The sequence below is a fragment of the Budorcas taxicolor genome, chromosome 2 (assembly GCF_023091745.1).
Source record: "Budorcas taxicolor isolate Tak-1 chromosome 2, Takin1.1, whole genome shotgun sequence".
Classification (NCBI taxonomy): Eukaryota; Metazoa; Chordata; class Mammalia; order Artiodactyla; family Bovidae; genus Budorcas; species Budorcas taxicolor.
The window spans coordinates 162648020-162663453 of NC_068911.1; the positions used below are offsets into that span (position 1 = coordinate 162648020).

Genomic DNA, 15434 nt, shown 5'->3' on the forward strand with positions numbered 1-15434 from the left:
GTATATTTTGAATACCAGTTCTTTGGTTTGGCTATATGTGCTACAGATATTTCACCAACTCTTTGGTTTATCTTTTCACCTTGTTTATGAGTTTTACCCATAAAGAAGTTTATGGTTTTAATGGAGCTCAAATTTATCAGTCTTTTAATATATGACTTGTACTTTTATGTTTGGTTTAAGAAATCTTTTCCTACCTTGATTTCATAAGAATATACTCCTATGTTCAATTATAAATATTTGGTGACTTGTTTCTCATATTTGGTCTTTAAGTTATTTCAAGTTTGCTTTTGGTTATGATGATATGAAATATTATTATTTTTCTGTATGGCCTGTCAATATGGCCAGCACCATTTATAGGGTAGCTTATTATCCCACATTGTTTTGTAATCCCATCCTTACATGTTGCAAGTTCCAGTGTACATCTGCCATTTCCAGGGATATTTAATTCTGTTGGTCAGTTATTCATCTTACACCAACTACGCTGCTCTCATTGCAATTTTTATAGTAAGTTCTCTTACCTGTGGAGATGAATTCATCTGCCTCCCCCTTCTATTCTTTTTTTTTAAAAAAATTAATTAATGTATTTATTTTTAATTTTTTGGTTGTACTGAGCCTTTATCATTGCAAGTGGGCTTTCTCTAGTTGCAGCAAGTGGAGGCTTCACTTCATTGCCACTCATGTGCTTTTCATTGCCGTGGCTTCTCTTGTTGTGGAGCACAGCCTCTAGATGCATGGGCTTCAGCAGTTGGAGCATGTCAGCTCAGTAGTTGTGGCTTGAGGGCTCTAAAGCACGGGCTCAGAAGTTGTGGCACAGGCTTAGTTGCCCTGAGGCATATGGGATCTTCCTGGATCAGGAATGAAACCAGTGTCCCCTGCGTTGGCAGGCAGACTCCCATCCACGGAGCCTTCGGAGATGTCCCAGTCTTTTTAAAATTAATCAATTATTCATTTTTTGGCTGCGCTGGGTCTTCTTTATTGTGTAGGCTTTCTCTAGTTGCAGCGAGGAGGGGCTGCTCTCCACTTCCGGTGTGTGGGCTTCTCCTTGTGTTGGCTTCTCCTGTGGAGCACAGGCTCTAGGGCATGTGGTCTGCAGCAGTTGCAGTGCGTGGGCTCAGTAGTTGCAGCTCCAGGACTCGAGAGCAAAAGCTCAGTAGTTGTGGTGCATGGGCTTCCTGGATCTTCCTGGACCAGGGCTCAAACCAATGTCTCCTGCGTTGTCAGGCAGATCTTTTACCACTGAGCCAGCAGGGAAGCCTCTCATTCTATTCTTTACATGGGCTGTTCTTGACTTTTTATTCTGCCTCTGAGCTTTAAGATCAGCTGGTAAATCTATGCAGAGCTCCCTGCTGAAATTCTAATTGGATTTGGATTGACTTTCTAGGTTTTTGACAGAACTGTGATCCTTTGGTCTTCCCAACATGAGCATAGTATTTCCCTCCATTTATTTAGGTTTAATATTTTCTTCATTATGGCCTTATATATCTTTTGCTCAAATTCTTCCCAATTACCTTACAATTTTTTATAGTTAAGAATAGAATCTTTAAAAAAAAGTTTAAGAAATTCTGTTTTGAGTTTTGACTATAGAAAACATGCATGTGCTTTCCTTTAAAGTCCAAATTGTAGAACAATGTACATTCAGAAGTTTGCAAAACTTTCTGCCACTACATAGCAAGGATTCCCTTTCCTCCAGCTTTTTCCTCCCTTTTCTCCAGTTTTCTTTTTTTTAAATAATATTTTCCTCATTTTTCTTTAAACCTACCCTGTAAAGCCTCCTCAGAGTCTGTCAGACTTCTATTTACTTGCTATAATATTTGGGCTTCCCTGGTGGCTCAGACAGTAAAGAATCCGCCTGGTATGTGGGAGACCTAGGTTTGATCCCACAGTTGGGAAGATCTCCTGGAGGAGGCCGTGGCAACCCATTCCAGTATTCTTGCCTGGAGAATCCCCATGGACAGGGGAGCCTGGCGTGCTACAGCCCATGGGGTTGCAAAGAGTCAGACACGACTGAGTGACGGAGCACAGTATAATATTTACTGAAGGGTTTTCAGACTTTAACTAACACTCTCCTCGGTTCAGTTCAGTTCAGTCGCTCAGTTGTGTCCAACTCTTTGCGACGCGGTGGACCGCAGCACACCAAGCCTCCCTGTCCATCACCAGCTCCTGGAGTCCACCCAAATTCATGTCCGTTGAGTCGGTGATGCCATCCAACCATCTTATCCTCTGTTGTCCCCTTCTCCTCTTGCCCTCAATCTTCCCCAGCATCAGGGTCTTTTCAAATGAGTCAGCTCTTCTCATCAGCTGGCCAAAGTATTAGAGTTTCAGCTTCAACATCAGTCCTTCCAATGAACACTCAAGACTAATCTCCTTTAGGATGGACTGGTTGGATCTCCTTGCAGTCCAAGGGACTCTCAAGAGTCCTCTCCAATACTACAGTTCAAAAGCATCAATTCTTCGGTGCTCAGCTTTCTTTATAGTCCAACTCTCACATCCATACATGACTACTGGAAAAACCATAGCTTTGACTAGAGGGACCTTTGTTGGCAAAGTAATGTCTCTGCTTTTTAATATACTGTCTAGGTTGGTCACAGCTTTTCTTCCAAGGAGCAAGCATCTTTTAATTTCATGGCTGCAGTCACCATCTGCAGTGATTTTGGAGACCCCCCAAAATAAAGTCAGCCATTGTTTCCACTGTTTCCCCATCTATTTTCCATGAAGTGCTGGGACTGGATGCCATGATATTAGTTTTCTGAATGTTGAGTTTTAAGCCAACTTTTTCACTCTCCTCTTTCACTTGGGCTTAATCCAGCCCAGCGTTTCTCATGATGTACTCTGCATAGAAGTTAAATAAGCAGGGTGACAACATACAGCCTTGATGTACTCCTTTTCCTATTTGGAACCAATCTGTTGTTCCATGTCTAGTTCTAACTGTTGCTTCCTGACCTGCATACAGGTTTCTCAAGAGGCAGGTCAGGTGGTCTGGTATTCCCATCTCTTTCAGAATTTTCCACAGTTTATTGTGATCCACACAATTGAAGGCTTTGGCATAGTCAATAAAGTAGAAATAGATGGTTTTCTGGAACTCTCTTGCTTTTTCGATGATTCATCAAATGTTGACAATTTGATCTCTGGTTCCTCTGCCTTTTCTAAAACCAGCTTGAACATCTGAAAGTTTATGTTTCACGTATTGCTGAAGCCTGGCTTGGAGAATTTTGAGCATTACATTACTAGAGTGTGAGATGAGTGCAATTGCGCGGTAGTTTGAGCATTCTTTGGCATTGCCTTTCTTTGGGATTGTAATGAAAACTGACCTTTTCGAGTCCTGTGGCCACTGCTGAGTTTTCCAAATTTGCTGGCATATTGAGTGCAGCACTTTCACAGCATACAGTCCTCAAGCTCATTCAAATTTCCACTACTTTCCAGTTTCAAATCCATTCCCACCTTCTAGGTTTCCACAACAGTTGCAAGTACCTAAACTTTATTGTCTATGGTTGTGTAATAAATTACCCCCAAACTCAATGGCTTAAAACAATGTGTGTGTGTGTGTGCGCGCGTGCGCTCAGTTGTGTCGACTCTTTATGACCCCATGGATGGTAGCCCACCAGGCTCCTCCGTCCATGGGATTTCCCAGGCAAGAATACAGGAGTGGGTTGCCATTTCCTTCTCCAGGGGATCTTCCTCACCCAGGGATCAAACCCTCTCCTTTTGTGTCTCCTGCACTGGCATCTGGATTCTTTGCCACTGCACCACCTGGGAAGCCCTAAAAAATAATAAACGTTTGTTAACTCAGAGAGTTGGGTCAGGAATTTGAGAGCAGCATAGCTCAGCCATTCTGCTCCAGGATCTTGCATGATGTTGTCTAAACCCCAGTCATCAGAAGGCTTGGTTGGTGCTGGAGGATCCAGTTCTACCATGGCTCACATGGGGACACACACACACACACACACACACACACACACACACACACACACACACACGGCTCTTTCAGTTTCCTTCCCCACAGACCTCTCCACGGTGCTGTAGAGTAGTGTCAGGTCATGGCCCTTGACTTCTCCGAGAGTGAGTGATCCGGGACAGCAAGACAGAAGCCCCGATGTCTTCGGTGACCCAGCCTTGGGATATTTTTGCAATTCCTCTTGGTTACCTAGGCCAGCCCTCATTCACTGTGGCTGGGAACACACAGGGGTGTGAGTCCAGGAGGAGAGACGCAGGGTCTCTCTGGAAGGCTGCCTGTCATACAATCCAACATGAAGAAATTTTACTCTTCAAAATGGAGTTTGTTCTAACCTTGTTTTCCTTATTTTAAAAGAAGTTAAAGTTGGTGACCTGTTGGCTATAAAAAAGAAAAACACACACACACAAACATGCAAAAAATTTTTTCTAAGTACCCCCATACCTGTATACTTTGAAACTACCCTGTTACATACTTAGGGGCTATATGTCCTTTTATAAACTTTAACTTTTAACTTTCATAACTTTATATCTTATAGCTTTTATAACTTTAACTTAAAAGACCTTATTGGTAGAGATTTTCTTTTTTTAAAAAGTGCTTATTTATTATTTTGACTGTGTTGGGTCTTAGTGGAGGCACACAGGATCTTTGTTAAAGTGTGCAGTCTTCTCTCTAGTTGAGGCCTGTGGACCTAGTTGCCCCACAGCACGTGGGTGGGATCTTAGTTCCCTGACCAGGGATTGAACCCACAGACCTTGCATTGGAGGGAGGATTCCTAACCACTGGATAACCAGGGAAGTCCTGGTAGAGCCTTTCTAAAGTACATCTGAACATGTACTTTGAGCATGCTTTCCTGGCATTTTAAAATGTTTAAATATCTCCAATTATTTTAAAGAAATGTATTATACTAAAGGTTTTGTTTTACCAATAAGTAAGTGCCTCTTTTTCCTTCTTATTCTGCTGGTGAGCCAGGGGTTCTTCACAAAAGTACCCTGTGAGGATGAGTTTTTGAGGGGTTATTTTCCTCCCAAGAAAAACCTTGGACTTTAGAAGGGCTTTGAATTAGAAGCACTTGTGATTTAGAAGCAGCTAAAACCCTTAATGCCTCTAGAAAGCTGGACTGACCAGTTTTGGAGAGATACCTTATATGGCTGGCTCTTCCAGGTTACCACAATCAGAGCTTTTACATAAACATAGCCCTCACCTTACATTCATTTTGAAATTGGAGAGCCATCAGCCTCTAGGATCACCAGTTTGCCTGCTTATGCAAGGAGCCCGGTATTCTTGACAGCTTCATCCCACTTGCCCTGGAAGGAATGTTCCATGTTGGGAAGGAAGTGTCCCCAAATCTTGGACATTTAGTCCCCTGTAGAGAATCCATCCTGTCTATTCTGAGAGAAGTTCTCTAGAAAGGCCAGCCATAGTGGTGCTTTTGGAGGCAGAAGTGAAAAATGAGCTTCAAGAAACAAAGTCCCCAGTGCTGGAACCACTGTGATCCACATGCATAAAATCCTCTGTTGTAACCCCATTTTTCTTTCTCATAAAAGGGCGGTAGCCTTCTTCCCTTCTTTCTTCCTTCCATCCATTCGTTCTAGATTATGAAAAAAATTACATTGATAATACAGAGTTTATGATAAAAAAAAGATTGCAAAATACAGATAAGCAAAAGGAAGAAAAAAAAAAATCACCCCCTGGATTTAACCACTCATAATTCACAATTTCAAGAGAATGAAAGAAGGTGAAGAAGGAAGTTTGGTAGAGAAACAATGTATAACAAGAAGAGAACAAAAATCGATCAAAATTAAGGGCTATTAAAGTGTTTCACAGCAATTTGAGGGGTGGAGGGGTAGAAAAAAATGACACGGACCAGCATTTTGCCTAGTCTCGGCGACTGGGAGGATGAAGATGGGGATGACATGAAGACTAGTTAAGTCAGTTGTCTGGACTGGAATTTGGTTCATTTCATCACTGTGTTCAACCCTGAGTATACCTAAAAGATTTAGATCTCAGGGCAAAGGCAGCTGCTGGAAACAAATACTTCGTAAATACATTCCACTGGCCCCAGAGACAGCTTGGTGAAAGGAGGAATGAGTCAGCAACTCTAACATTGCTCTCAAGGGCAGGATGCCTCAAAGCTTGTCTTACTGATAATGATCCTAGTTTTTATGTGACTGCACATGATAACCATGTTGTTTTGTTGGTTTTTTTGAATTACAGTTCAAATTGCCTTAGTATTTGGTTCAAAAATATTAGACTATGTCTTCAATTTATGTGAAGGTAAATTTGACTTCCTTGAACGCCTCTCAGACAGTTTGCTGCTGAATATCATTTCTTATCTGGATCTTGAAGACATTGCCAGGCTTTCTCAAACATCACGCAGATTTGCAAAGGTAACAGATTATTTTGTGTCTCTGTAGAATTGTCCTTGTGCTTCCTCAAAATTGTTTAATTTTGTTTCAGGTTTTCTTATTGTTAATTATAGAAGTGTTATTTGTTATTTACATTTATTTCAGCAAGCATTTAGCATGTGTTGAATTCTTATTTATGACACATACTGTCCTAGGCACAGAAGCAACAGAGTTGAAAAGACATTATTCTTGCACTTAAGAAACTTACAGTCTAATAGAAAGCCATACAAGTACAAACCATTACAATGTAGTGTTAGCAATTCAACAAGGGAAGTGTGAAAAGGCACAAAGAGTACAAAGTGATTTCCTCTGCCTGGTTTCACAGAAATGGGTTACTTTATCTGGGTTTTGAGGGGAAAATAGGAGTTTGTCATGTGGTCTGGCCAGCTAGGGACATTCCAGGTCAGAGGGGCATTCCACGTCCAGGCAGGAACTGGGCAGAGGCATGGTGGCATAAGAGAAGAAGGCAAGTAGTCGATACTCCCCATCCACTTCCATTTCTTCCAGTAAGAGCCCTTTCCTGAATTACCTGTCCTCCCACTATTGGTGATTCTCAGGCGCTGTTCATTGTAGTGCCTGTTTTTTGCCCCATGCCCCAAGCTCGTCAAAGCTCTCTTACTAACTCTGGATCCTCAGCCGAAGGACACAAGAATGGAAAATACAGTGGTAATTTCAACCAACATTAGGACCTTGATGCACCTATTATTAGTTCCTCTCCCTAGATCTTGGTTCCTGCCCTTTCAGCCATTCATGCTAGAGTGCTGCTGTGAACTAAACACACACATACTATCCTTCCATTATGGGGCTTCCCTGGTGGCTCAGTGGTAAAGAATCTGCCTGCAATGCAGGAGCCACAGGAGACGTAGTTTCAGCTCCTGGGTTGGGAAGATCCCGTGGAGGAAGGCATGGAAACCCATCTCCAGTATTCTTGCCTGGAGAATCCCATGGACCGAGGAGCCCAGCAGACAACAGTACATGGGGCCGCAAAGAGTCAGACATGACTGAAATGATTTAGTATGCTTTTGGGCTTAAGTTGGACTTCCATCACAGCTCAGTTGGTAGAGAATCCACCTGCAATGCAGCAGACCCGGGTTCGATTCCTGGGTGGGGAAGATCCTCTAGAGAAGGGATAGGCTACCCACTCCAGTACTCTTGGGCTTCCCTTGTGGCTCAGCTGGTAAAGAATCCGCCTGCAATGTGGGAGACCTGGGTTTGATCCCTGGGTTGGGAAAATGCCCTGGAGAAGGGAAAGGCTACCCACTCCAGTATTTTGGCCTGGAGAATTCCATGGACTATATAGTCCATGGGGTCTCAAAGAGTCAGACACAACTGAGTGACTTTCATCATCATCATCATGGGCTTAAGTTAATCAGAGTTGGAGTCTGTTGTTTGCACCTCAAGAACCCTAACTCGGTATTTAGCTGTAATGTACCAGGGCAATGTCCATTCACAAGAGACTGTGCAGTATCTCCCAAGCTGATTCAAACCATAATCTTATTATCCAAAAAGTCAACATTTTTTCCATAGTTATACAATAAAATTTCTTCAGTTTTATATATTAATTTTAAGTTGTACAGTCTGTATTACTTAGTATACCCCTTTTTAGTACAAAAACATATATTCTTGATTTCCCCCCACCATAAAACTGAGGACCAGAAACAAGTATTATGAATAATCATCATACCGTATATTTTTTTTCCACTTAAAAAAAGGTATTAAAGTTAAGAGTTTTGAACTTGTTGCTGCTAGGAAGCTGATTATTCATATTTTTAAGGGAAAGAGGATTCTTGTTTGTTTGCTGTTTGGTTTTTTGTTTTTTAATTGATATGTAATTGACTTAAAACACTGTGTTAGCTCCAGGTGCATAGCGTGCTGACTTGCTATTTCTATACATCACAAGATGATCACCACTGAAGGAGAGTTTTAAGTGAATAAAATATAGGAGTGGGAATGTATGAAAAGCTTCTCCCGGGGCCTGGGTCTGTCCTGAGAGTCAGTGGAAGCATTTGATGGAAAATAACAGCAGCTGCAGTAGCTCGAGGAATCAATTCCTTACATGGAGCAGCTGTCTTTCCTCCGGGTTTTGCTCATTTCCACTTGCTAGTCCTCTCCCTCTCAATGTCCTGCCATTATTTTAGTGCAATCTTGATAATAGCCTCCATAATTTACCCAGAGCTCTAAAGTAGGGCTTTTCTAGGTTGCTGATTTCAGCCCTCAGAATCCTTGCGGAGCAGAATTATTCCAAGATGGAACATGATCCAAGGCTGCTGCTTTTTTTTTTTCTTTCTGTGTAATATTAACCTTTCATTTCTGCCGTTAGTCTGAATATTGTGGTCATTTGCCTATTTTCCCCTTCATTTATAAACTACTTTCATTTTTGTTTTTGTCCCATCAGTTATTACATTATTTTATTAAGAAGTCTTCTATTTCAAACTTTGGGGGCATTTTTTAGTCATGGAATTGATTTATTATCCATGAACATTTCCTGAGCACTGACGACACAGGAAAAACCCTTCTATACGTCGCAGGCAGCCACATGAGTCCATCAGTCCTTGACCCCAAGGAGCTCATCATCCTGAACTGGGGGCAGGTTTACTGGCAAATTATTCATGTCCCTGTCCCGCCCTTTCCTGTGGTCCCAGGGAGGGAGGGCTCCTTCTTCTTCCAGGTCAGTGCCACCTGCCATCTGGTGCCAAGGTCTAGCCGGAGGGATTTCAGGTTGTCACTTATCTGCTTTTTCTTTCTTTTGAAAAAAAAATTTTTTATTTATTTCTTTTGACTGTGCTGGGTCTTCGTTCTGCACTCGGACTTTTTTCTCTAGCTGCAGTGAGCAGGAGCTTCTCTCTAGTTGAGCTGGGAGGGCTTCTCTTATTGCGGAGTGAGGGCTCTAGGGTGCACGGGCTTCAGTAGTTGTGGAGTGTGGACTCAGCAGTTGTGGCTCCCAGACTCTAGGGCACAGGCTCAATAGTTGTGGCCCACAGGCTGAGTTGCTCTGCGGCAGGTAGGATCTTCCCAAATCAGGGATGGAACCCGTGTCTCCTGCAGCGGCAGGCAGATTCTTGACTACTGAGCCACCAGGGAAGCCCTTTTTCCTCTGTGTACTTGTTGTTACGTGTATTTTTGCTTTTTATTTATAAAAATTTTAGATTTATAAAAGTGTCATAAAGATAATGCAAAAGGTTTGAATATGACCTTCACCCAGCTTCCCCTAACCTGGGACATTTATCAAAACTCGGCAGCTAATGTTGCTACAATACTATTAACGAAACCACAAACTTGATTTATATTTCATCACTTTTTCCACCAACGTCCTTTCAGTGTTTCACAATCCAATCTGGGATACTACGTTACATTTAGTTCTTATTTCTAAATCTTTCAATTGTTTTTTCCTCTCAGTATATTGATTTTTCTCAAATCAGCCTCATCTTTCATAAAAAAAAAACTCTTGACTATATTCTTATTAAAAAATTTTTTGGCTTCCAACACTGCACAGCATATGGAACTTCCCCAACCCTGGATTGAATTTATATGCCTTGATCCCTGGGTTGGTAAGATCCCCTGGAGGAGGAAATGGCAAACCACTCCAGTATTCTTGCCTGGAGAATCGCATGGACAGAGAGAAGCCTGGTGTGCTACCGTCCTTAGGGTCGCACAGAGTCGGACACGACTGAAGCAACTTAGCGCGCACGAAGTGGAAGTGCCGATTCTCAGTCACCAACCACGAGACCACATGGGAAGTCCTCTTGGCTCTATTCTTATTCAATCTCTTTCCTTCCTTGTTTGGGAAAAAAAAAAGGATTTACATGTCAGTTCACACTCAGCAAACCAGCATCATTCAGCAGACTGAGATTTTATAATCCCTGAGAAAATGGGAACAGTAAGGGTGTGTCCTGGTGACACAGTGTGAAGAATCCACCCTCCAATGCAGAAGATGCAAGGGATGTGAATTTGATCCCTGGATTGGGAAGATCCCCTGGAGGAAGAAATGGCAACCCACTGCAGTATTCTTGTCTGGGAAATACCATGAACAGGGGAGTCTGGAGGGACTATAGTCCACAGGGTTGCAAAGAGTCAGACATGAGTGAGTGACTGCACACACACACACACACACACACACACACACACACAGGTGATAATATAAATTTGTTTCATATGAATGACCATTCTTTAACAGAGGTCAGCCCTTCCTACTGGGGGGAGATTTAAAATATCCCTTCTTTTATAAAACAATGGTATTAAAACATGATAATTTTAGCGAATTACCCTTACTTGGCGAATTATAAAGTGAGCAATCTTTTGGTTCTTAATTGTTGTTTTGTTTGATTTCTAAAAATTTCACTGATCTTATCCAGATTTCTGGGAATCCCTGGTCTTCTGTCTGCCTACCCCTCCTCTCTCATCTTCCCTCTGTCCACGCCTCCTAATATCTCTGGCCTCATTCACAGTAACCTCTCGGTTGTCACATCCAAAGGATGAGGCCTCCCACTCCCTGACCCATCTCCGCTTCCAGGATTCTCTGGTGGGTTTCTTCCTGGTGGCTTGCTCACCGATTCATTGGCTAAACCTTTTGTGGGGGCTGAAGGTGGCTTTCTAAAATACACGCCTGCTCAGTGACCCTTAGCGATGTCCCATCATTTTCAGAATGAGATCCACAGTCTTGGATGGCACTTCAAGCCACTGTGTCCCAGCCCCGGTTCCCACCCACAGCCCCAGCAAGGCAGACCGTGCGCTGTCCTGTGTGCTCAGCTCTCTGCGCCCCTAGGCCTTTCTTACATTGTTCCTTCAGCTCAGACAGTAAAGAACCTGCCTGCAAAGCAGGAGGCCCGGGTTCAATCCCTGGGTCGGGAAGATCCCCTGGAGAAACGAATGCCAACTCACTCCAGTATTCTTGCCTGGAGAATCCCATGGACAGAGGAGCCTGGTGGGCTACAGTCCATATGAGTCGCAGAGTCCGTGACCGAGCGACTAACACTTTCTTTTGAAGGAATGTCCTCCCTTCTGACACACCACTCTTAACTCCTGAATGTCCCCTCCCTTGTTTGGGTTCTGTGTTATGTCAATTTTGTTTTATTTTTGAAAAAGAAAATTGATTTGCATTACAATAACCAGGTTGACAATTGAAAAAAAAATTATGTCTTTTAATGTGTAGTAAAAAGTACATTTCCCTCCCATTCTTGATCCTCATTCCTCTAATTCTCATCTCCAGCAACAATTATATTACCCATGTCTTGTATATCCTTCCAGAGAGTCTATGCCCCATGTAAGTGTGTGTGTGTGTGTGTGTGGTGTGTGAGCATATAAACATCTATATATACACACTTTTGAAAAGCATAAAAGCATATGGTAGCACTTTATATATTGTTCTCTGTCAGTGTTTTTATCTAAAACATATTTTAGATACTCTTTCATGTCTACATATAAATCTTCAATTTAGAAAAGTGATTTAAGTTATTGTTATATGGACAAGTTGTAATTTTTAAAACTAGATCCCTAATGATAGACATTCAAGTGGTTTTCCCTCTGCTATTATAAATAACTCCCCAGGCTATGGCCAGACCAGACTCTGCAAAATTGAGTTTGCCTTGGAAGCATAAAGACACATGAGAGACACAGAGGGTGTGGGGACTCTGGTGGGCGGGAGTCCGAGCCTGGGAGAGCCCGTGGTGCTAGCCCACAGCCAAGTCTGTAAGTTTCCACTTATCCCACTTAATGCCACCAGTGATGAGGGCCATCTGGCTGCCTGGTCTTGCTCTGATTTCATGTTGACTAAGCCATGGAGCGTCCAGGGATGAGCATCTAAAGGTCTGGTGAGCTGGAAGGTTGTATTTCTCTGGGTAAACCAACATAGTCGCTCTGCGTCCTGTGTGCTAAGTCGCTTCAGTCGTGTCCGACTCTTTGTGACCCTGTGGACTGTAGCCTGCCAGGCTCCTCTGTCCTTGGGATTCTCCAGGCAGGAATACTGGAGTGGGTTGCCATTTCCTCCTCCAGGGGCTCTTCCCGACCCAGGAATCAAGCCTGCATCTCCTGCATTGGCAGGTGGATTCTTAACCATCTGAGCCACCAGGGAAGCCCCTCCTCTTTATTGGAACTTGGCTCAGATGAGCACGCCCTTGAAAGGTGGATCCTGTGTCTCGGGAAACCAGAACGTCACACTGAGGGCCAGCCTTGGGGTTGTGGTGGGCTCACTGAGGTGAGGCTGCCACGTGGGACTTTCCTGGGGGCTGCTGAGGTCCAGATGGGAGGAGGTGGGTACGACCGTGACCAGCAAATGGACATATTTGTCTTGTCCGGAACTCAGGAACAGGGCCCCATGAAACCCACTGAGGAAGAAAGTCTCTCCTCTTTCACGTTTTGGTCTATGGAGAGCAGATTTTTCCTCATGGTCCCAAATTCTCTATGACTGTGAGTCCCAGGTCTGGCCAAGTAGGCAAGCCCCCTGGGGAGCCAGTGGATACAGCCAGGCCAGGCTCTGAGGGTTGGATTAGGTAGTTCTTGGTGGACCCGGCGTGCATTTATTTATAACCCAATTCTAAGCATCTGGGACCAGAATCTGACCACTTGCTATTAAAACTCTACAGATGAAATATCTCATGAGACTCGGAAAGGCTGGAAGCCTGAGGTGGGGGTAACTGGGTTATTTTGACATCTCCACTGTGTACAGAGAGTGTGGGTGTTTAAATCAGCTTGAGGCCAGAGAGCTGGGTTCTGTTCTTCACTCAGTGACTCCCCACCATGAAACCTGGACAGTCACACCCTTATCCCCTCTCAGCCTTAACTTTCACATTGTAAAAGCAAAGATTTTAGCTATTAATAGGTAAGTCCTAGGATCCCTGATGTGAAGAACTGACTCATTTGAAAAGACCCTGATGCTGGGAAAGATTGAAGGCAGGAGGAGAAGGGGACGACAGAGGATGAGATGGCTGGATGGCATCACTGACTCAGTGGACATGAGTTTGAGTAAACTATGAGAGTTGGTGATGGACAGGGAGGCCTGGCGTGCTGCAGTCCATGGGGTCACAAAGAGTCAGAGGCGACTGAGCGGCTGAACTGAACTGGACTGAACTCAAGGATCCCTTAGAACGTCTGCATAGTTCATGTATGTTAAGTTCATGCACCACCACCAGGGGGAGCTAAATCCACGATCAGCTATGTTTTGGATCCAAGTGGCTAGAATCAGTCAAGATGGGTATTTTGTGTTTTGCACCCTGAGATGTATCAAGCAAAAGAGCCCTAGGGTTTGTGAGTCCTGGCTGGGGGTATTTTGTGGACCAACTTATAATGCAAAATAAAACCAAATATTTTCCTTATGAAATACAATGATCCATAAATGAAGTTACACTGGTGGAAATTTCAGCTCTAAGAATTCTTTCCTTTCCCCCCCAAACCTCATCATTTTCTCCCATAATTTCTGTTATATAAGATACACTGACACCCTGAAATGTATTGTACTGGGAAAGAAATAATCATCTAGAGTTCATATTTTTAAAAAGAGGTTCAGACATTTTTTTTTTAATACTAAGAAATCTTTTTAAGAGTTTTCCTTTATTGCTTATATTTAGAATATGTTGTAATCTGAGTAGAGAAACTGGACCTTGAAGGGCTGTTGAAGGTGGGATTAAAACAATGAATGACCTGCCTAACATCAAAATGTCTGGAGGGTTGTCAGTATCATAAGATTCAGTATTAGTGTTTAACAGTAACGTTCATGATGTGAATATAATAGTTTTTGCCTTTAATATTTATGCAGAAAGGATCTTAAATGATGATGCCCTATAATTCTATTCATTTCTGTTTGTAATTCACTCTTTTCCTTTATTGAAATATGTTGAGACCAGCATGAAGTATGAAAGTAAAGACTATAGCCTGCTTTCTGCTCCAAAGTGGGTATAACAGTATCATGAACAGAGATAATGCTTACATGCTTTTCCCCTTCTCCAGAAAGAAAGCAGAATGCATGGGAGCAAAGCAGGACCCCACCAAGGACAGGTCAAGGGTGGTGAGAGTGGACTGCTTGGCCTCCTGAAGCTATGGATGGGTTGGGTAGTGGCAGCTGGTATGACCAGTTGGGTCCACACACCAGGTGGGTCCGACATCAGTCAGGCGCATGGTCAGTTCACCTTCAGACAGCTGTCACATGGTGGGGGGAGCTCTCAATCCTGGTGCTGGACCTCCCCAGACTCCCAACCCTGGTGACTGAACTGGCCCCCCAGTAGCTAGGTGCCCATGGGAACTTTCTTTCCGGTGTCTTCTCAGAAATGGATGAGGTAGCATCTGTTCCGTCTCCCTTTCCTCCCCATCAATTACATCTTTCCATGTACCTGTGTTACCCCTAGTAACTTTCACAGCACTAAAAGTTTAACATCATTTCCATGTAGTCACAATAAGTACCACTTATTGAATACCTACTATGTGCTAAGCATTGGATGTACATAATCCAGTGCAGTCCTCAAACAGAGCTGTGGGATGGATGGGTAGAGACCACCCAGTCTTGATTATCAAGGCAGAAATAGAGACTCAGATAAAGCACACAAGTAATGAGCAGTGGAGTCTGGTGCTGCGCCCAGGCAGCCTTACTCAGTGGCCAGTGTGCTTAAATCACTTTATTCTGCTCCTTAGATGAGCAAATGCAAGATCGGATGTGGAAACAGGCTTAGAGCAATAAGTAGAATGCCCAGGAGGACTTAATCATTAAGTGTCAGGGCCAGTGCTCAAATCAACTGTGTTTGCTGGTTACCTTGTCTACCTTGGTACCTGAAGAACACAGGAAAATATTCTCTCTTATAAGATGGAGTTAAGTATGCGAATGTGTTTTTTCACTCAGTGGAACAAGAGCTGCAGCAGGTAGGTCCCACAATGACAGGCCATGGCCTTGAAAGAATTTTCCTCAGGTCACATGGGAGCACCCGTGAGCAGTAAGGCAGGAAAGGTCCTCACGCCTCAGAGCATGCCAGTGTCCTTCTGTGTGTTGTGCTTAGTTGGTCAGTTGTGTCCAACCCTTTGAGACTCAATGGACTGTAGCCCACCGGGCTCCTCTGTCCATGGGGTTTCCCAGACAAGAATACTGGAGTGGGTTGCCA

The 15434-nt window shown here is 43.4% G+C and overlaps 1 protein-coding gene across 1 annotated transcript in view; it reads left to right on the top strand.

Moving 5' to 3' along the window:
- FBXO36 (F-box protein 36) overlaps positions 1-15434 on the top strand; it is a 100896-nt gene that overhangs the window by 75763 nt on the left and 9699 nt on the right. Inside the window, exon 3 of the mRNA XM_052635912.1 lies at positions 6167-6339. Within this exon, the coding sequence (XP_052491872.1) occupies positions 6167-6339 (173 nt within the window). The remainder of the gene's footprint in view (positions 1-6166; positions 6340-15434) is intronic.